The sequence below is a fragment of the Leopardus geoffroyi genome, chromosome C3 (genome assembly GCF_018350155.1).
Source record: "Leopardus geoffroyi isolate Oge1 chromosome C3, O.geoffroyi_Oge1_pat1.0, whole genome shotgun sequence".
In the NCBI taxonomy this organism is placed as follows: Eukaryota; Metazoa; Chordata; class Mammalia; order Carnivora; family Felidae; genus Leopardus; species Leopardus geoffroyi.
This window is the reverse complement of record NC_059338.1, coordinates 35998566-36018657: the sequence shown is the minus strand read 5'-3', so window position 1 is coordinate 36018657 and position 20092 is coordinate 35998566. Positions and strand designations below refer to the sequence as shown.

Genomic DNA, 20092 nt, shown 5'->3' with positions numbered 1-20092 from the left:
AAAATGCCTTTATTTTTAGGAGATGCAGACAGAAGGATTCAAAGGTAACATGTCATGAAGTGTGCAACTGCTGACAAATTGTCCAGGGAAATCAGTGCATGCGTGTGTGTGTGTGTGTGTGTGTGTGTGTGAAAGAGAGAGAGAGAGAGAGAGATGAAAGTTTGTAAAACAAATATAGTGAAGTGTTAACAGCTGTTGAATTGTGGTGTATATTGAGGTGGTGTATATATTTGTTGTTCACTGTATTATTATTTCACTTTTCAAAAAAATTAGTTATTTTCACAGCTAAAAGTTAGAGGGAAAGGGGACACCTTGGCTCAGTTGAGCAACGGACTCTTGATTTGGGCTCAGGGCATGATCTCACTATGGTGATATCAAGCACTGTGCTGAGTGTGGAGCCTGCTTGGGATTCTCTCCCTCCCTTTCCCTCTGCCCCTCCCCCGCTCTCTCTAGCACCTACTCTCTCTCTCGAAACAAATAAATCAACTTAAAAAAATAGTCAAGAAAAAGTGGCGACTCCGCTGTCCCCCTAGGTTGAGGACGGCAGTGGCCGACTTCACTGAGTTCCGTCTTCTAACAGACCCACAGCACAAGTCTGAGCAAACAGTGAATAAGCCCTTGCCAACCTGGGCATCCTTCTCCCTCCTTCTCTTGATTTTCGGGATGCTTGGCAAATCATTTCTGATTCATGCATGAGTCTCGTCCCTCTCTCCTGCCAAAAATCCCCTCTCTAGCCACCCCCGTCTTGGCAAAGGTCCTTGATGGAAGGCCAAGGCTCTGATGACCAGCGCCACCCCCAAGATCCTCCTGCGTGCGCAGAGCCCCACGCTGGCCTGGGCAGGGAGAGCTCAGGGACCTCCTGTCCAGGCCAGGCCTGGCTCCTCTCCGTCTACAGTGAGAGTGTGGGCAGCTGTCATTGCCTGAGGTCAAGCCTCCCAGCCAAGGCCGACGGAACTAAACTCAGCCCGAGTTGGCTAAAGGGAAAGCTTGCTTGAATGGACAGCCTACTAACTGCCCCTCACTTCCTGGGGCCCAATTAGCCCAGACCAATTAGCAGGGCAGCTAGGGTCCTGGGGCTACGGAGCTGGTGGCCCGGAGCCCCTGGCAGCCTGCGTCACAGCCTGCACCCTCCCCGGGGTTGGGGGGGGGGGTGGGGGAGAGGCAGGACTGAGCAGAGTGTCAGCTCCAGACAGGCTGTCTCTGTTCCTCCAGCCGTGTAATCGTTGTCAAAGGGCAGGCACAGACACTCCAGAGGCGGGTAGGAGTTTGGGCTACGGCATGACTTTATTTTTCCAACACAGCACTTAAGCTACAGTGCAGACTCGATGGGGAGCTGACTCCGTATGTGTACCCATCCACTCTCTGGGGCCCAGAAGCCCCTTCTCCTCTGTCTACAGTACACAGTGGGGTTGGGTGACCTGTTCACTGCCAGGGGGAAACAAAGAAGCTGGATGAGGAGGCCCAGGAAAGTTCTAGGGTCACTGAATCTCCACAAGTGCTCCAGAATCCCGCTTTCCTGCCAAGTTGTCCCGGATCTAGAAGCAGGGCAGGGATCCCTGGGGGTGGGCCAGGACGCGGAGCCCAGGGAAAGGGCTGGTATGCCCTGCAGGTCCCAGTGTATGAAACCGTCCTCCGTTCTACCCCACGGTGACTTCCCCTACCCCACCCCCTGCGAGATGCTGGGCTGATTTCCCAGGGGCCTCAGTCCCAGCTTGTCAGCTGCAGCTGGCCCAGAACAACTCTTTCCGGGTCCCCCCAGTGTGCAGCCCTGCCACCCGCCAGCTCCCAGCTCCCGCACTCACGATCCCAGCACTTCCATGAAGATGAAGGTTTTCCGGATGTTGGTGGTCTGTTTCTTCCAGGAGCTGGAGTCTTCTTCCTTTCGACCCATCGCCTCCAGAGTTGAAGCTTTCGGGGATGCTTTGAGGAAGGGGAGGAAGAGTCTGATCAGCTAAAATTTCTTAGACAGGATGAGAACAAGTTGCAAAAAGAATCGAAAACACCTCTGTCACATAATAGCTAGAAAGAAGGATAAGGAGCAAACCCTGGACAATTGGCAAAAACAAGACCATTCTCTCCGCTTGCTTTTTAAAATGGCTCCAAAAAATACGTTGCACGTCTACTGCATGCCCATTGTACTTCCTACCGCCCAAGGAGTGGAGGGTCTCGGAGTGCAAAGTCCACTTTGTACATATGTGTTTAAGGGCAATAACACACACACGTATGGATTCACACGTGAATATCCACCCTGGGGGGAATCTGAGTTGTGCGGAGGGGTTTCCTGTGTTTCCTGGTGATGGCCAAGGTGTTTATTCAAACCACGGGGTCAGTCCGACTTCCCTTCTGTTGTCACACGTTGTATCAGGTAGGCCACGTCTCCAAGTCATTCCGACCCCCACCTCTCTCCTACCTGTTCTGGGCTAAATGAATGTTGGATGAAGGAACACTGTTTCCTCCCAAACACCCACAACATTGGTACTGTGCTGGGAAAGTCATTATTCATTAAAATCTGAACTAAATCTTGTCCTAACCTTGTATTGGGGTTCCAGAGTTACCACCTTCATTCACCTGAGGCAGCACCTATGATGTTCCAGGTGCTGGCTCCATACAGATGGTGGCTCTGTCCTCCGGGGACTCACAGGCTAGAGGAGGCATACGATGAGCAGGGAGGGTACCACCCTCCTGTGTGTGACAAAGGGCGGGAAAGCCATGAAAGAATAAAACCTAGGCTTGCCAGGGGGACAAACAGGGACAGTCATCTTTAGATAAAGTCAGGGGAAGGTCTACGTAGCAGGTCATATGTAAGCTGAGATCAGAAGTTTGTGAAGGAGCCTGCCAAGCACAGGGTGTGTACGAAGGAGCATTTTGGCAGAAGATATCAAATACAGGAGCCCCAGATGGGGGCCAGGCAAGAACCACCTGAAGGGATGGAAGGGACAGGGTGTCTGGAGCAGGGGGATCTCTGCATGACACGGGGGCGATGAGTGAGCAAGGGGAGGCGGGCAGGGCACACACCATGTGTAAAGCCCTATAGATCCTGCTAAAGATACTGGGCTTTTCTTCTAAGGGAGACCACAAGACACTGGAGGATTTTTAGCAGGGAGTTAAGTTGCACGTTGACTTTAGAGCTCACTCTGGCTGCTCTGTCGAGAATGGGGTGGAGGGAGTAGGAGTCAATATATGGAAAATGGTGGGGGACAGAAGTCCAGGACAGAAATGACGGTGGCTTGGATCACAGTGGAAATGAGGGAGAGAGAAGGGGTGGACTTGGGATACATTCTGGGTTTCCGATTATGTGCGATACCAGGTGATGTGACTACAGAGCAGGGAGAGTCTAGGCTGGCTGCCATGTTTCTGGTAGGGGTATCGGGGGGACGGTGCCCCTAGTGAGGCAGTGAATACTAGAGAGAAGCATGTTCTTGGGGTGGCTGGGTTGGGGGGGATCTCCGTGCCTTTGGGCGCTCTGCCCTAGTTGCTCTACTACAGACAGATATTCGTGTCTGGAGCAGTGGGTGAACTCCATTTCTGCCAACACCCTTTCCCCCATACTCCTTGGGCCTAAGAAGTAGGAAAATATGTCTAATGGTCGCATCTCTTAGGCAATACCCCTCCTTCTCCCATTGAAACAAATGCCTGTAGACTCTATGGGGTCTTCTATTAGCCTCAGGACAAAGGGAAAGTTGATGCCTCCCTAAATGAACATCAGGTAAAGAACTGAGGTTTGGAGGTCAACCTGAGTTCGGATTCTACTGCTGCCAGTTACTACTTAAATGGCCTTAGGCAAGCTACTAACCTCTTTGAGTTTATTAACTCATCTGTAAAATGGGACAAAGCCCATTACGGTTATGGTGAAGGTTAAATGGAATTGTGTACACAGAGACTTAGCACATTGTCTCACATATACTAAACAGTTGGAATAGAGATAGTATTTGGGGGATGCTAAATCGATGTCTCTTCATTCCTGGTAATCCCCATCTGGAGGAGGACTCGTGTCCTAAAATAGGTTCTATAGTATAGAGAGGAACCGCTTCTGCCATTCAGACACAAGTGTGAGACTTAAGCCCCTGTGGATACGAAGAATGTGACATAAGAGAAGGCCCTGCTAGAGAGGAAGAGGTGTGGAAATGACAGTTTTGGCTCAAGTGGATCCAGGGAAGGAGAGGGGGGGAGATGGGTGTAGTTGCCTGAAGCACACATCTCTGTGTTCACCTTCCTGGAGTTGAACCCCATCCGGGCCTGGGAGAGATAGGTGACACAGATGGGTGGGCTTCCCAGGCCCCTGCTGGTGGGAAGCTATAAGTGTAGGAGGAGTTTCCACTGCAACCACATTTAACAGGGCGGGAAGTAATCATGGGGCAGGCCTAGAGGGAGAAGGTGAGTGAGACAGGGTGGCATGACCCGCTGGGACTCCAGAAGTCTCCCCGGGCCTGTGGGGGGCTGGGGCCAGCTTGTTCCAGATCATGACAGCCGACTGCGGGTGTCTCCCTAGTCCTGTGTTTGGTGATGTCATGTTGTTAGCTTGAAATTAGCCACAGTGGGAGTGCTTACACCTGGACACAGGCAAATGCTACAATCAGGGCTTCTCCCCCACTCATCCCCTACCTTCTAGAACCAGTCCTTAAACAGACATGTCATCTCACTTCTGCCCCTGGCCCTGGTGAAGGGACACAGAGCTGCTAGAGGGCCTGTCACCTGGGGTCCAGAAGAAGAGACAGGCTTAACCAGGGCTTCTCAGGTGGAAGCAAATGGCTGGGAGCTGGGCCTTTAGTAGAGGGTGTCAGCACGGTGCCCGGTGGGCCAGATGGGACCAGTCACACTAAAGAGGTCAAAAGTCATCTTGAGGTGAGATCCCAGAGAACTAGGATCTGAGGTCCCTGATGAGTCTGAGGCCCCTTTCTCCTATCTACAAGGAAGATCAAGTAAGCACCTTATCACACAAAATGCCCCCTTGAACCAGAGTAAGAGGCAGCGAGGCCATCTCAAGGCTGCTCAAGGCTGTGTGTTTTCCTGGAAGAAACTGAGTTAGCTAAATGAGACTCCGTTGAACCTGAGATGCTATAATGAACACATTCAAATTTAAAGTTCCCCATTTCCCGTTTTTGCTGCCTGGTGAGAGTGGGGGTTCATGAGAAGGATTTTACGGGAAATAAAGACGCTACATTTTCTTCGCACATTTCAGTATTGTGTGTAAATTTGCAACCTGGCTGTATACTAGTTGGTGGCTGTTATTATGAGAATGCGTGTGAGAAGTGTTATGAAATCCTTAGCATTTGGAAATTCCAGTGTGGATCTGGTGGTTTGTGCTTGTATCTTCAGGACTATTTGTGGACTTGCTCCTCTTGGGAGGGGGGCAGCCCTGAGGGACCACAGCAGTTCAGGGCCCCGGGCACTAGCAGGGGTGGGGGGTGGGGCTCACCAGCCATGCAGTGGTGGCCTGACCCTTGATTTGGAGGGCACGGTCCGCAAGGCAGAGAGATAAATGAACCCTGACTGGCAGACTGCTTTAGGGAAGATGAAATATTAGAATAGAGGGCTATCTTTAGCTAGATACCATTCTGCAGATTCTTAGCCCCAAATCTGGCAGCTTCCACTTATCAGACTGGTTAGCATCTGGGCTCGGACCAAGTGCTTCTTATTGAATACACTGCAGCTGGGAAGTCTTGAAGAATGTAAGGGGTGAGGGCAAAGGGGTGGACGTTAAAAGGAGCCATATCAAGAGGGTCAGTCTGTTGGTCTCCCTGTCTCTCTCCCCTCCACAGACCCGCAGGGCTGGGGGCGGGGTGCTGCTTTTCCAGGTAAGGAGCCAATCAAGAATCTTCTTTCCAGCTCGGGGACCATCGGCTGGGCGTTCATGACTCCCCCTGCTGGAGCCCCGTGGAATGACGGCCCGCCCTCAGGGAGGCTCCCCCAACCACCTCACTAGCAGATCTGTACTCCCCGTTCCCTCTCTCCCATCTCTCTTAAATAGCTTAAAAACATAGTATTCTTAGCTAAGCCAGGCTATAAGAAAACATCTTTCCCGCCCACCCCTCCTCCCATACACTCAATCCCAACAATTTAGTTCCATCTTCAGAGCAACGTGGAAAACTCGGGGGGCCCGGATCTGAAACCCCCGGTCGTTCCCGCCCCTCCCGGACCTCAGAGAAGTCCTCAGGCCCCGTGCCCCGCGCGGTGAAGGTCTAACCTTGGGCTCCTAGAGGGGCAGCCCACATTGTTTCCGCGTCCTGCTTCTTTCCGTTGAAGTCCTCCCCCTTCTCCCCTGACTCCTGTAATCTAGGTTCTTTCAGAGGAAAAGAAAACACATACTGAGAAGGTTGAAGCCCCAATATTGCTGTTATTTGTTCCCAAAGCACTTGTACCTCTCTCTTTCGGGCCAAGACTTCCACTGGGCTTCAAAGCTCAGGAACAGCCACTGCAGGGTTACAGCTGATTTCCCACGTGTAGCTGGGGGTCGCGGTGGGGGTTGGCATCCATGACCCCCCCGCTCCCTCAACAGGGCAAGACCCTCAGGGATATTTTGCGAAAATGACTCCAGGCAAAGGAAACAACCTTACTCATGGGGCCATCTTTGAATTGTGAGGGTAACACTTCTTCAATCAACAAGCGTTTATTGAGTACCTCCTGTGTACCTAGGGCACTAAACACGGACATTTCTATGATAGGAAGCTACCTTTAAAAGTTCTTCCGATCAAGGTGGAAAGACCAAGCCTAGGTATGTACATAAGCAACTAAAAACACGGACCAGTCCAGGGGAGCGGCAAACGAATGCACACACTGCTCATTGCTCGGAGCCAAAGCGGTTCAGATGTCAGTTGCAGATTGACGGCGGACGTGTGAAAGGCCCTCACCAGGCTGTGAGTGCTTCCAGGGCAGGGGACGTGTGTTCCTCAACTGGAATCCCTAGTGCCTAGTAGTGAGCCTGGCATACACCAAGGTCCAGCATGCATTTGATTCGCGATTTAGTGAAGAGGAGAGCCCAGGTGGGTTGATCAGGGAGTTGGACTTAAAATGGCTTAGTGCAAGGTGGGAAGACAGATTCCTTACCTTGCTCTAGAAACAGACCTTCAGCAAGAAGACCTGTACTTGGGGAAGAAAAGGCAGTAGGGCCTCCTCTCTAAAGTTCTCTCAGCGAGGCTCCATTTAGGACATTGCAGCAAGACCTATGACAATCTGAAACTCTCCTGTTCCTTTGTGTGAGGTCATATCCTCACTAGAAAGTAACTCCATGTGGACCAGACCTTGCCCATCTCCTTGTCTCCCCTGGGCCTAGGGCAGCACCTGGCTCCTAGGTCGTGCTCACTCGTAGTTTTTTGAGATGGTCTTCCTGGTCTGTTGGGGGACACAGCTGGGGAGGAGCTTGCAGAGGGAAAAGTTCTTCCTAAAGGGTAGCCCTGGGCTGGATGCCGCCTCTGAATGCAGCCCTTTCTGGTGCTTCTGGGGACAGGCTATGTGATCCGTGGTGGCATCCAGCCTGGCTGTTTATGAGGTGCTGCTGAGAGATGCTCGGGCTGTGAGCCCAGGAGGCAGGTGCCCTTCTCATGCTTCCTTCATGGAGCATCACTGCCCCTCTCTCCTTCCCATGCTCCATTTGGTCACAGGAACAACACTAGCACCAGACAGAACTCTAAGGCAGATGAGGCTTATTTTCAATGACCTCCTCATTGCCATCACCAGTCCCCAAAGATGCCAGGCATTCAATTCAATTCAATTCAATTCAATTCAATTCAATTCAACTCCATGTGTTTCCCAAAGCCACAGTAGGGTTCCTAAAGTGGACAGGAGCAACCTAGAGGAGATGGGGACAGGGAAGGAGGGGATTTTGGAGCAGCATGTCTGGAGCCTTCAACCCACAGATAATGGCTCTCAACTCTACCTAGGGGAAGAGTCACTGTACCTTTGCTTATGCTCTCACTTGGGGCTTCTGAGCAAGCAGGTATAAGTCACTCTGGGGCATGGTGAGGCATGTGTGGCTCTTTTACTGACCTCAGTGGAACCAGGCCACCCTGAGACCGCTTTATGGTCTGCATACAGGGCTTTCCATTTCTTGGGAGCATGACTCAGAAGGGCCTGTGGGTCTTGGGAGGGAGGTTATCAGTTGGATCATCTTTAATAAGAGTGTGCTCTCGGCCTCCAGGCTGGGGCACATGGAGCCATGGCAATGTATAAATTGTGTGGTTATAAGGGGCTGAAAGGCTAAAGCTGGGTTGTTTCCTTGCCCTGATTCCCACCCCCCCCCCCCATCTCCTGGGCTCTGGCCCATATTGGACTTTGCGTCATCCTTTGGATTGAGAGGGACATTAGAAAGAGCTCAAGTTCTGGTTCCAGTTTTGATTTGGTACGGAGAAGCTGTGCAGCCCCAGGGAAGTCACTGTACATCTCTGGGCTTCCACATTTCTCTTTAGTGAAAAGAGATTGGAACAAAGGTTTCCTGAAGTTTGTTTTTTAAAATACTAGTCCCAGAAGATTCTTTGTGTGCAAAGCGGGTTTGCTGCCCCTTCTTTAAAGATTCACGACCCATATTAGCTTATGAAAGGCTCTGAGGACTATTACACACCCTCGGTTAATGCTGTTTAACCTGTCATGCCCCAAAGTTATGAGATTGTGAAACTTTCCTTTTGTGACATCTGCTAGCATCCAGGGACTCCAGGGTTGCCCAAGCTTACTTTGGAAAATGGGGTGACTGGCTATTTCTGATACTCTGTGATTCTCCATTTGTTTTAGCCATAAGAAATTTCCAGCAGTCTGCTGCCCTCAGCCATACCACTTCATGAGGTCACAGGCATATAGCTGGGCCTGGGTGGCTGTCAGGCCCAGTTCATGGGCTGCAGCTCAAGTGGCTGGTCAGTTTTCCAGAGCCCAAGCCCCGAACCTGCAAGCCTCCTGGAGACTTCTGGCAGAACAGAACCTCTGAGGAGTATGGACTCCATCCCCAGTGCTCCCACTAGGCCTGCGTCTCACGGGCCAACTCTGCGTGCCAGTTTCTGTTCACAAAATCACGGAGGAAGGATGTTTTTCAACTGCCTCCTGCAGTTTATTTCAGGCTCAAACCCACATTTACGTTTAACCAAGTCCGTCCTGCTGCAGTGACCAGCCAGAATCCACATGTTGCCTAAGGTTTACCGTGTGCCTCTTATAAAATAAATGAAGAACACGCTCCAAGGCTTCACTTAGTGGCTGAGAGGTCAACACATAGGAGTCACTGGAGAGAGTAGGGGGTGCTCCTGATTCCCGATGTGCTCCTAAGCACAGGGGGCCTCAGTTTCCTCATCTGCTGCACGGGAGTAATGATCCCTGCTCTAGTTCTCAGCACTCCCGTGGCGTCAGTGGGCACAACAGAATCATTCTGCAGCCTCGACGATGCCATGCAGCGGGTCCGCATTATAGGCACATGAATTAAACACCATGCACCGGCCGGCCGGGAAAGAGAGGAAAACAAAAGCACTTTAAATAGAGGTGAACACGCAGGAGGAGATGTGAATCGACTGCTCCCTAACTGGTCTCAGCTCCCAAGTGCGTCTCACCGTGTGGACATCTCATCTCACGGTGATTTTAAAGTGTTGGAAAGTATCTAATTTTTCATACAGCACGGTCTTGAAATGCAAACCCACTACTTCATCTGGTACCGAACCAGCAGAAGAGAGCTCTGAGGCCACACTGGGAAGCTGCCTGGGAAGGGTTTATGCTGGTCTCTCTGGGGCACCTTTCTAAGGAGTTTCCAGGGGGAATGGTGGTGACTGTGTATCTGCCACACGCGGCCCTTAAAGCCAGACCCGTGCAAGAGGTGCGTCCTCCGTGCAGGTGCAGGGCTCCTTCCAGGCACCGCCAGGCACGGTCCGCCCTGGGAAGGGGTGCACGAGGCGATCTGTGGCGGGATGCTCTGCGGGACCAGCCCTGCCTCCCGGGCGGGACTCGGGCTTGACCGGCTGGCCCCGCAGCGCTCGCGGGGCGGGGCGGGGCGGGGCACTTGCCGCCGGGCTCCAGCCCCCAAGCCCCCAGCCCCCACGCCGGTGACCGCGGGGGCGCGCAGGCGGTTGTAGCGGCGCGCGCGGCCGCCGTCTCATTCATGCTGCAGCTCATTCACTGGGCGGGCTGGCGGCGCCGGGGTGGGGGGGGGCCCGCACCGCACGCGCTGAGCGGGGCGCTTATTCTAGCCTCGTGCGCGTGTGTGAGCGCGGGAGAGGGTTCGAGGGCGGCGCTCTCTGCCTGGGGTGGGGTGGGGAGTATTTCCTGTCCCAGCCCCCTGCCTCCAAGTGCTCCCCGGCCTCGCAGGGTGCCTGCTGAGCGCTGGCAGCCGCACCTTGCGGGCGCCTCACCTGCCTCCCCTCCTCCCCTCGGCCTCACTGTCACCTTTAGGGGAGGTGTCATGAAGCCCGTTCGGTAGCTGCGGTGCTGATGGCTAGGAATGTTGAGCAGGATGCCCCAAATCAGATAGTATGTGACAGAGCTGGCCTGGGAGCCCCCGTCCATCAGAGAGCCACCACAAAACCTGTTGCCTCTCTCCTGGAGGTGATTATCCGATTTCACTTACCGGGCTTCACCCTTGGGGTGCTTTCATGCAACCCCAGCACCCAGCTCCTGACCAAGCCCCCCGGGGAACACGTGACTTGGATGATCTGAGAAAGGCACTGAGGCCGGGCCATCTACTGCCTCTCCTGCCTCCAGCTCAAACCTCTTGTCGCTCGGACCTCAGGCTTCTTTCCCCAAGTTTTGCCCCGTCTCTCTCAGGAGTGCTCTTAATACACACGCACATCCACACCTGTCCCCCATCCCATACACCATAGCTATCTGTGGTATCATGGAGAGGTCACTGATGATGTCAGAAGTTCTGGGGTCAAACGCCACCGTCATTAACCGGATACCACCAATATCCAGCTTTGCAACCCCAGGCAAGCCTCTTTGAGTCTCATCCATACTAAGGGAGAACTATTACTTGCCCCACCAGCTCGATGGGCTTGCCCTAAAGCCAGTAGCTTAAAAGCACATTATAAACTGTAAAGCGCAGTTCCCATACCAGGTATTACTAAGCACTTTGTGTCATGGCCTATTGGAGCTCATCTTTGGCCCCGGGTTAAGCGTGGGTCAAAAGAACTGCCCGGGGCTGGGCTGTTTCCGGCCTCTGATCTGGGAAAGATCGTCTCCTTACCCAGGAGAACCCCGCTCGACTCTTTGACCCTCCTCAGAGATTTTTCTCATGATCAGTTTATCTGGCTCCAGAGCAAGCCGCTGGCCAGCCATGCACTACCGCCAGACCAAGCGCGAGCCCTGGCCGCTGCCTCCGGGAGCTTCGGGGTTAATGTTTGTGCGTCAAAGTTACGTGGAGAGAAGGGGCCACAGTGCGGATGGGGGTGGTGGAGCAATCAGAGCTTCTTTTAACGTCTTCACCTGCCAGCGCAACTGGGGAAGTTTCAAGACGGAAGGGAGACAGAAGCGCCCCTGGGGAAGGTGAAGGAGCAGTCTCGTGACTGACAGCAATGAGTTCTGCATCCTGAAGCTGCCCAGGCGGGACGTGGAGCTGGCGCCTGGCGGTGGACCCCGCCAGGAGGGACTGAGGCTGGCCCGCTTTCCTGGGGTTTGCAGAGCCACAGGCTGTTTACAAACTGCCTTTTCTGCCCACTGGCTCTCTTAATGCTCACGACAGCCCAGACAGGTAGGCAGAACGCATTGCTCCTTGACAGATGGGGTCAGAGAGGTTAAGAGATGAAGGTTGAGCAGGAGGCAGGGTTGCAGGCTCGCTGGAGGTCCTGACACCCCCGCAGACAGACAGCCCCTCCCAGCCACAGAGCCCTGAGGATTGTCCCTAGAATGCAGCCTGCAGGCGGGCATTGCAGGAGGGACATACACAGATATTTTGCCCCCCTTTCCCTGCCCAGAAGTGCAAAAGGTTCCCCCTGAAGCCAACCCCGAAGTGATGGCAGATGGCTCTGCATGGAGGTTCCACCCGGGCCCCGTTCAGACTTATTTTCCAAGGCAGCTACAACTTACCCTTGATACCACGAGAGTCAGGCAAGCCTGGAAATGGGGCAGAAATGAATAGAATACCCAAGTTGCTTGCAAAGGTGGCTCTTCTGCCACATCCCTAGGTGCCACATGCCTCCCCTTAAGCAAGGAAACCTCCTAAAACCGAGAAAAGAGTCAGGTTCATCTTACCTGAAGACTCGGAAGGAATGGTGCTCCCGGTGCTCCTACTCCAGCTCCTACAGGTCTGTGAGGATTAGCTGCTCCAGCGCTTTAACAATAAACCGAATTAAAGGGGAGGAATGCAGGGGTTTTCTTTCCCAGGACCGTAACCAGGCAGTCTTAAAGGGGAGGAAAAGTAGCTATGGTGGCTTGCGTCTCTCCTGCCTTTCCTCTGCTTTGCTTTCCCTCCCTCCAAGCAGCGTTGAGTCCGATCCAGAAAAATGCTTTTGCAGAGGGCCCTTTTATGCCCTCTGTGCGTGTGTGTGCCTGTGTGTAATTGTGTTTGCATTGATGTGTGTAATGGCAAGGGAGCAAGAAGAAAAAGCAGCAACAAAACTGCAAATTACTGGTTTCCATTGGCCTGGATGGGGTGATAACAGAACATTAGAGAAGCTTTCTAGGGCTGCCTGCCTCAGTTTCTTTTTTAACCACTCAGTTGCCGGAGTGTTGTCTAAAAACACCTTCCCGACCAAGAGGATATCTACTTGGATCGAAATGTAGGGACTGAAGACCGCTCTGTGTCCAGTTGTCTCTTACAGAATGGGAAGAGAAGCAGGGGGACCCTCTGTTGCATCGCCCCACCCCAACTCTCTGATCTATCATCTGTCCCCTGTTTCTAGAAGCATAGCATCCGGATCCCAAAACCTACCATCCTCTTTTCAGTCCTACCCCATTAGACCTTAGGAGATCATTCCCTTTCCTCTGGAAACTCTAGCTGACTCTGTTCCCCCCTACTCACCTCTCCATCCTGCTCTTGACCCTCTCAGCCTCCTTTGGGCTCTTCCTTTCCGTGAAGTTTCCTTGAACTTCCGTCTTTTGCCCTTTGCTTTCTCTTTCCCTCCTCTTCCCTTAATCCTAACATCCACTCACAGAGTCTGTTACCATCGTCATGTGAATGTCCCAAGTCAACACCCCCGTCTGGGTTGTTGACCTTAACCTTGACATCCAGATGTCCAACTCCATCCACAAATAATCCTGAACGTGTAAGAGCTTTCTTCAGATGCCTCTCCCCCTGCATCTTCCCAAACACTCAAGGTAGGGTCTCAGTCACTTTCTTTGACTGTGTTGTCTCTTTCATTGCCTTCCAAATCCAATCAGCTGTTATGCACTTTTAATCGCTCCTTTAAATCAGCTTTTAAATTGTGCCTTTTCAATTTTGTAAACTCGTTTGTGTTTTTTGAACAAATAACACATTCATAGGGGCCAGAAATCAGAACTATATTAAAAGACATATATCAACAAATAAAAATAAAGAAATAAAAGACATGCATTGAGGTGTTTCACCTTTCCATCCACCCTTTCCCACCCACCCACCCCCCACCCGCCCTGCCCTCTATAGGTGGCCACTCTTATTAGTTTCTTGTCTATCACTCCAGTATTTCATGTGGATGCAAGTAAAAGAATATAGAATATATTCTGTAGAATATAGAATATAGATATAGCTATAAATAGATAGATATAGATATTCCCTGCTATCCTTTTCACACAAAAAGTAAGTAAATGCTGCCTCTTTTATATCTTCATTGCTACAATTTTAATTCAGGCCCTCCTTCTCCTCTCTCTGGTACCATTGCGATAGATTAGGCTCTAACTGGTCCCTGGGGGAGGTGGCCAATTGAGATACCTAAAAGTGGCTCTGGAGAAGTCTTCTAGGTTAGACTCCTGGGTTGTCCGCTGACAGGATGTGTGGCCTTGGACAAGTGACTTAACCTCTCTGTGCCTCAGTTTCCCCACCTGTGAAATGGGATAATTTGTGAACTTATTTCATACGCTGGTAGGGTGGAGTGAGACAGAATGCCAGTTGCTTGGAACAGTAACTAGCAGATGATAAAGACTCAGTAAATGTGGACTAATACTGTTTTCCCTCCAATCCAACTTTCATTCTTGCTAGAATTATCTCAAGAAAACATATTGCTTTTACCTCAAAAAAAAAAAGATCTATTACCTACAGGATAAAGTCCAAACACCTTGGCCTATCACTGAAGGCATTCTAGGATCTGGCACAAAACTGTCCTCTCTCCCTTGAGTCCCTCCATCCACCCAGCTAACTCTCTAGCTTTGCATCCGAGACCCTGATTTCTGACACACCGCTTTACCCAATGCTCCTGACCTTCGCTTGTACTGGTCTATCAATATAGAATGCCCTTTCCTCCTTCTCTGCCTATGGAAATGCTATAGATTTTTAAAATCCTCATCAAATACTATCTCATCCGCGAAGCCTTCCATGATTTCCTGACTTCCTTGCAACTAGTCACTCCTTCCTCTGTGCGGTTCCCAAAACTTTGTCTACAGCTCTTCGTCGTCCTTAATCTTTTTCTGCCTTGAATTTTAGCCTGTGTTGCCACCACTTAGATTCCCTGGGTACAGTGTCCCTGTCCAGCAGCTGTCTTCCTCCTGTCTGAACACTGGAACTGGGGAGTTCATCACAGCTTGAAACAGTCAAGTAATGCCCTTGGGCATCAACATGTGTTAGAAAGTTTATCTCCATAGGGGACTGAAGTCTTCTTCAGCACAGGCACGCATGCACTCATTCCTTAAATGTTTATCAACACTGACCACGTACTAGGTACTGGGGACACAAAACCAGACCCAGACTCTACACTCCTAGAACTGCTGTCCAAGCACACGAACCAGCCACGTCTGTGCTACGTAATGTGCGCTGATACAAGTTTGAATTGGGCAAGGAACTGCTTGCTGGTCAGCACCAGCCCCCTGGAACCCTCCCTCTTCTTCCCCTTTCCTTCCATCCACCTGCGCACTGCTGGCCTTGGTGAGCCACAGAGCCAGAGATGAATTCTCAGCTGTGGAAATAGAAATGGGTTCCATGTTGGGCGCCATGGGACAAAGTGTTACCTCTTTATGCTGAGTTCCAAAGGTAGATGTCCTCGCAGGTACTGACCAGGCCATATGATGGACATCAGAGGCCGGGAGCAGGGGCAAAGAATCCATGGCTGGAGCAGTAGCACAGGTGGCTAGAGAACTGGAGGGGCATCCATTCAGGGATGTGTTCCAGGGAGGTAGAAGAGAGACTGGGGCGTGAGAATGCATGTGTACTTCAGCACATATACATGCATGTGCACACTCACACATCCTTGCAACGTTGTCTGGTTCAGATTCTTTTAATGGCCTTGTCTCTATGGTTTCTCTAATCAGCAGTCCAACTGAGTGTTTATTCAACACCAACTCTGTGCCCAGTAGAGGAGGCAAGGCATAGAAAACAACTGGAGATGAATCAACAGCTGCATCAGGTACTATTACCTCACATTGTCCCCAGGGACGGGGCCTTGGCAGGAGAGCTGGGGGTTGGAGGCGTTAGGAACGGTTTCATGGAAAAGTGTCACGGAAGTCAGCCTGGTCCTTAAAGGTGACTAGGACCGGATGTGGGAGATGTGGTGGGTGGGGTGGGGTTTGGGAAAATACAGAGGCTGGAATATGTAAGATGCATGCTGGAAATGACAGGGTGGCCCTGCAGTGCACGGGAGACAAGTGCATGGGGGACAAGGCTGGCCCAGGAGGGTGTTTGAGCAGCCTGACTGAGGCTTTGGACTTGGCTGTGAGGCAGTAGAGGCACTGTAGATTTTTTTTTTTAAAGTTTATTTATTTTTGAGAGAGAGAGAGAAAGAGAGACAGAGCGTGAGCAGGGGAAGGGCAGAGAGAGAGGGAGACAGAATCCAAAGCAGGTTCTAAGCTCTGAGCTGTCAGCACAGAGCCCGATGCGGGGCTCAAACTCACCAACTGTGAGATCATGACCTGAGCTGGAGTCAGACGCTTAGCCAACTGAGCCACCCAGGCGCCCCATCTGCACTGTAGATTCTTAAGCAAGGATGTTTGCCACATACCAATGTCGGGGTGCCAGAACTGGGGAGAAATTAGAGACTAGAAAGTCAGCAGGGAGGCTCTACTGTCACGGAGATGCAGGTCTGAACCAAAGGGGTAGAGGAGAGGAGAAGGAAGGCCCGTTCTCACCAGGAAGCATCCTTCTCTCACCTAAAGTGACGTGTGCATCTGAGCTTGTCACAGGGGATGTCAACAAAGGGAGAAGTGACCAAGTGTACTCACTGGGTGCCCACCTCCACTGCTCCCATGTGGTCATGCTTACCCTTCAACTGAACAAAGCAAGGAGTCCTCTTATGGTTTGGGGTAAGGAGGAGACAAGGGAGGTGTGCTCATGAGAACAGAACAATGTTTTTCTTTCAAAGAGCATTGGTCTGCACTCTCGTTTATGTTTGATTAGACCTCCAGATTGAGCTTTTTGGATAACCAAATGATGACAAGACATAATGAGGTGCCAGGGTGGAAAAGGGAAGGGAAAGCAACCTCCATCCATCTGTCCATCTGTCCATCCATCCTTCCGTCCATCCATCCTTCCATTCATTCCTGCAACAAATATTTATTAAGCAATTACTCTGTTTTGGGCAATATTTTGGGCTCCAAACATACAGTAACAAATAAGATAAGCAATTTCTTCCCTAATGAGTCTTGCATTCTAGCCGTGGAGTCAGATTTTAAACAAATACAGATCATCACAAATGCAGTAAGTACTATGAACAGTTTAGGGCACTGTGAAAATATGTGTTAGGGGACCTTACCAAGCCCGGAGACAGTGACTTTCAAACTGGACTCAGAAGGAAGAAGAACTAACTACGTGAAAAGTTAAGCAAAAGAACAGCTTGTGGAAAGGCCTGAGGTAGAAAGGAGCCATGCCTACTGGAGAGACAGAGAGAAGTGCATTGTTACTGGGCAGTAAGAGCAAAAGGGAAAGATGCCCCAAATGCAGCTGGTGAAGCAAGAAAAGAAACGTTGTCCAAGGCCTTGAAAGTATGACAGGCAGAGTAATGAGAGGGGAGAAGGCCACCAAAGAACAAACACCACTTATTTCGTAACACATTTCCAATTTGAAGTTGGATAAGAGAGAATGGAATGGGCACCCAAAGTGGGGGCGAGAGGGAGGAAGTGGAAATTGTAGGACGGTACCGACAGGCTGGCATGCAGGCATGAATCAACGTAATACTTGCTACTTTCGTGTTTATTTGTTTTAAAAATAAGACACCAGATTTCTAGTACTTCCGGGAATAGACGCCGCTTGGTCTACATTGTTCCCGCAGCCTGCGATGCGCTCATCTTTTCGTTTGAGCCGGACCGTTAAGAAGTCTCCTCCCCTGATCACTCTTCCCCGGGCACAGGCAAAATGGATGTTCTCTGAGCCCAACTCTGCAACCGCACGCACCCTGCTCCACTGGGTGGAAACCGGTCTGCCACATGTCAGGGTTGTCCAGTAGTGACGAGCTCTCTAAGCGTAGAAACCATGCTTCAGTGACCTCCGTACTAGCATATCACCTGGTGCAAAGCAAGTTCCACAAGGGGTCTGAAAGATCGAAGGGCAGAATAAGACCTAAAAGAAGGGTTTTCTGCTGTGTCCTGAGTTTGACACTATTAACAGCAGAAGGAGGTGCATTCGTAATGGGTTTACCATCGGCTGCCCCTACACACACGCAGAACCCAAAGAATATATATTCAAACAGCCATGCCTTCTGGTTTGTGCCGCAGCTTCCGATTTCTTTAGAGGACACAGAGAGTTGAGTGTCAGGGGTGGGCTGGTCAGTCAGGATCTCTGGGTACTTCCGCATGGCCCCTCCACCGAGGGAGGGTGTGTCAGCTCATTCCATCTGAACTTTCTCTTTCTTCTCCTTTCTCCGATAACTCCTTCACCCTGTATACCCTGTCCTTAGATCTTTCTGCCTTTCTCCTCCACCCCTGCCAAGGTTCAGCAGACATTCAGCTGTATCTCGCCCTACCCTGGGTGGGGCAGGCATCCCGTTGGTTCTTGCGGTTGGATGTCTACAAGGTGAGTAGATTTTCACCCGATCCCCTCCTCACATGTTCGCTCTGTGTCTCTGTGCCAAAAGAATCTACCGTCTCCGTTGCTTTGAGTCACATTCCCAAATGAGCCCAGCCTTTGTATATGCCATGTTCCAGGAATAAGTGGGGTAAGGGACAAAGCCTATGAGCCTGGCTTCAGATTTTTGGCTGATGACCTAGTCAGTTCCCATGTGAGAGCCCCAGCAGAGACTGTAGAACCTTTCTCCTCTGTATCCAACATTATCTGCGTGTATTTCTCTGTCCACGACTGGAGGAATCAGTCACGACTCTCCATGGTCACCAGCACGTGACCTTGAAAAACAGTGGGGATGGGAGGGGGTCAAGTGCAATGAGTGGGTGATCCTGAGTATCACTTGGCGGAAAATATGTTCCAAACTTTTATCAAGGCTACTGACAAAGTACCTGATTGTCCTCTTTGATTTTAATTTCCTTTTTCTGTCTCTTCCTAAGCCTCCAGGGAATGAACAAATAACAAAGGAAATGGCTGACAAAGGGAAAATTATGAAGTGAGAATTTCACTAAAGAATTTAGCCCACTTTACTCTGTTCGCAAAGGCCCTGGAATTGTCCCCGAACTGGGGTTTAGGGAATCTATCATTTGTTCCCACGGTGTCCTTATTAGCCAGGCAAACTGGGCAGAGTTTAAACCTCAAGGATCTTCCTGTTCTCATCTGTCGAATTGGGCTAATGATGTCAATCCACCCCATGAGTCTCTCTACTGTCGGTGTCCCAGGTAAGGAAAGGATTGTATGAGTCATGGAAAGTAAGGTTACATTTGTTCCCTGCTGAAAGTCACACGCTCACCTCCGGGTCCTGCCCCCACATAGGGCAGAGTTAGAATGCAGCAGGATTGCTCTGGGCTTCTCGGGGGAGAAGGGACTCAGGGCTCCTTCACTCCCAAGAGCAAGCTGCCACTGCCCTCTAGTGACAGCATTCTGTCCAGACCAGGTGCCTGTGTCCACCCCTCTGGCTAATGGGGGAAAACAGATCTTTTTCTTGACAGGACTCTTTCTGACCAACCTTTTCTCAAAAAAGCCGTGCCTCAAAATTCTCCATATTCTTGCTCTGTGTGGTGATTGCTGTTCTTATCTATCATATTCTAAGAACTAGCAAGTATTTTTCAAGTGTCTGCTATGGGGGGTGGGCAATGTGCCAGGCACTGAAGTGACAGTCCTCCCCTCCTCCCACCTCCCTCTGCTGCCCATTGTCCCTTAGGAGGGGGACATCTCAGACCAGTCATCTTCAGGATGCCAGCCTTCTGGAAACTTTCCAGAGATAATGACTGAGCCTCCTTCTCCCTCTTCCGTGTGGAAAGGACCCAATGGGACTAAGGACGCTACCTACTAATCTCCTCTGTCCTTATGGTGCCCAGTGCAGAGCAGGCATTCTGGAAGGATTTGCCTGTTGAAGACTTTGTCCACTGAATGAATAGCTGACCTTCAGAAGTGACTCCTGGATAGACCTTGGAATTTTATAATATATAAACATCTTGGAGAGCCACAGTGAAGAGCCTACGAGTCAGACACAAGACCAGACTTGGGATTGAATTTTGGGTGCTTTATCACTAGAAGTGTGATCCCCAGGCAAATTCTTCAACATTTCTGCGTCTGTTTCTCATGCATCAAATGGGCATAGAGGGATACTTTGCTCAACAAGAGGGCCATGAGAATTAAATGAGAGAATGTAGGTGAAGTGCTTGGAAAATGATAAGCACTCAGGAAGAGGACCTTTTGGGCGCATGACTCAGTTAGAGCCTCTGCAGAGTAAGGCAGCTCAGGAGAGCGGGGTGGAGGCGGGACAGGGAGCCAAGAAAGAGGCAGTGTCTGCATCGATGGGCAAGCGTGCATGCATGTTCCAGGTGGCCGGGACAGAGGATTTCCACGTCCAGTGAGCTCTCACCTGTAGAGGTGACAGGTCCTTTCTCCTCTTGGGGTAACTGTCTTTGCCAGAAGGAGGGGTGGTCTAGAGCAATCTAGCACCCAGTGAAGTCCAACGAATGCACCAGTTACGGACTTAGTCACAAGTGGGGAGGTAGC

The 20092-nt window shown here is 51.0% G+C and overlaps 1 protein-coding gene and 1 long non-coding RNA gene across 3 annotated transcripts in view; one reads left to right on the top strand and one right to left on the bottom strand.

The window, feature by feature from the left end:
* The window catches only part of CAMK1G (calcium/calmodulin dependent protein kinase IG), a 29499-nt gene extending 17144 nt beyond the window's left edge, over positions 1 to 12355 (bottom strand). The window contains exons 1-3 of one of the 2 annotated variants that reach the window (XM_045452391.1): positions 12148 to 12355; positions 6185 to 6280; positions 1803 to 1920 (exon numbers count right to left, since the gene is read on the bottom strand). In XM_045452391.1, coding sequence (XP_045308347.1) covers positions 1803 to 1920; positions 6185 to 6212 — 146 coding nt within the window. In that variant the 5' untranslated portion in view covers positions 6213 to 6280; positions 12148 to 12355. The remainder of the gene's footprint in view (positions 1 to 1802; positions 1921 to 6184; positions 6281 to 12147) is intronic. The other variant, XM_045452392.1, reaches the window with a different exon arrangement.
* Positions 10375 to 20092, top strand: part of LOC123584822 — a 30389-nt gene continuing 20671 nt past the window's right edge. Inside the window, exons 1-4 of the long non-coding RNA XR_006705695.1 lie at positions 10375 to 11647; positions 15331 to 15425; positions 17940 to 18022; positions 18508 to 18789. This is a non-coding gene — a long non-coding RNA (uncharacterized LOC123584822). The remainder of the gene's footprint in view (positions 11648 to 15330; positions 15426 to 17939; positions 18023 to 18507; positions 18790 to 20092) is intronic.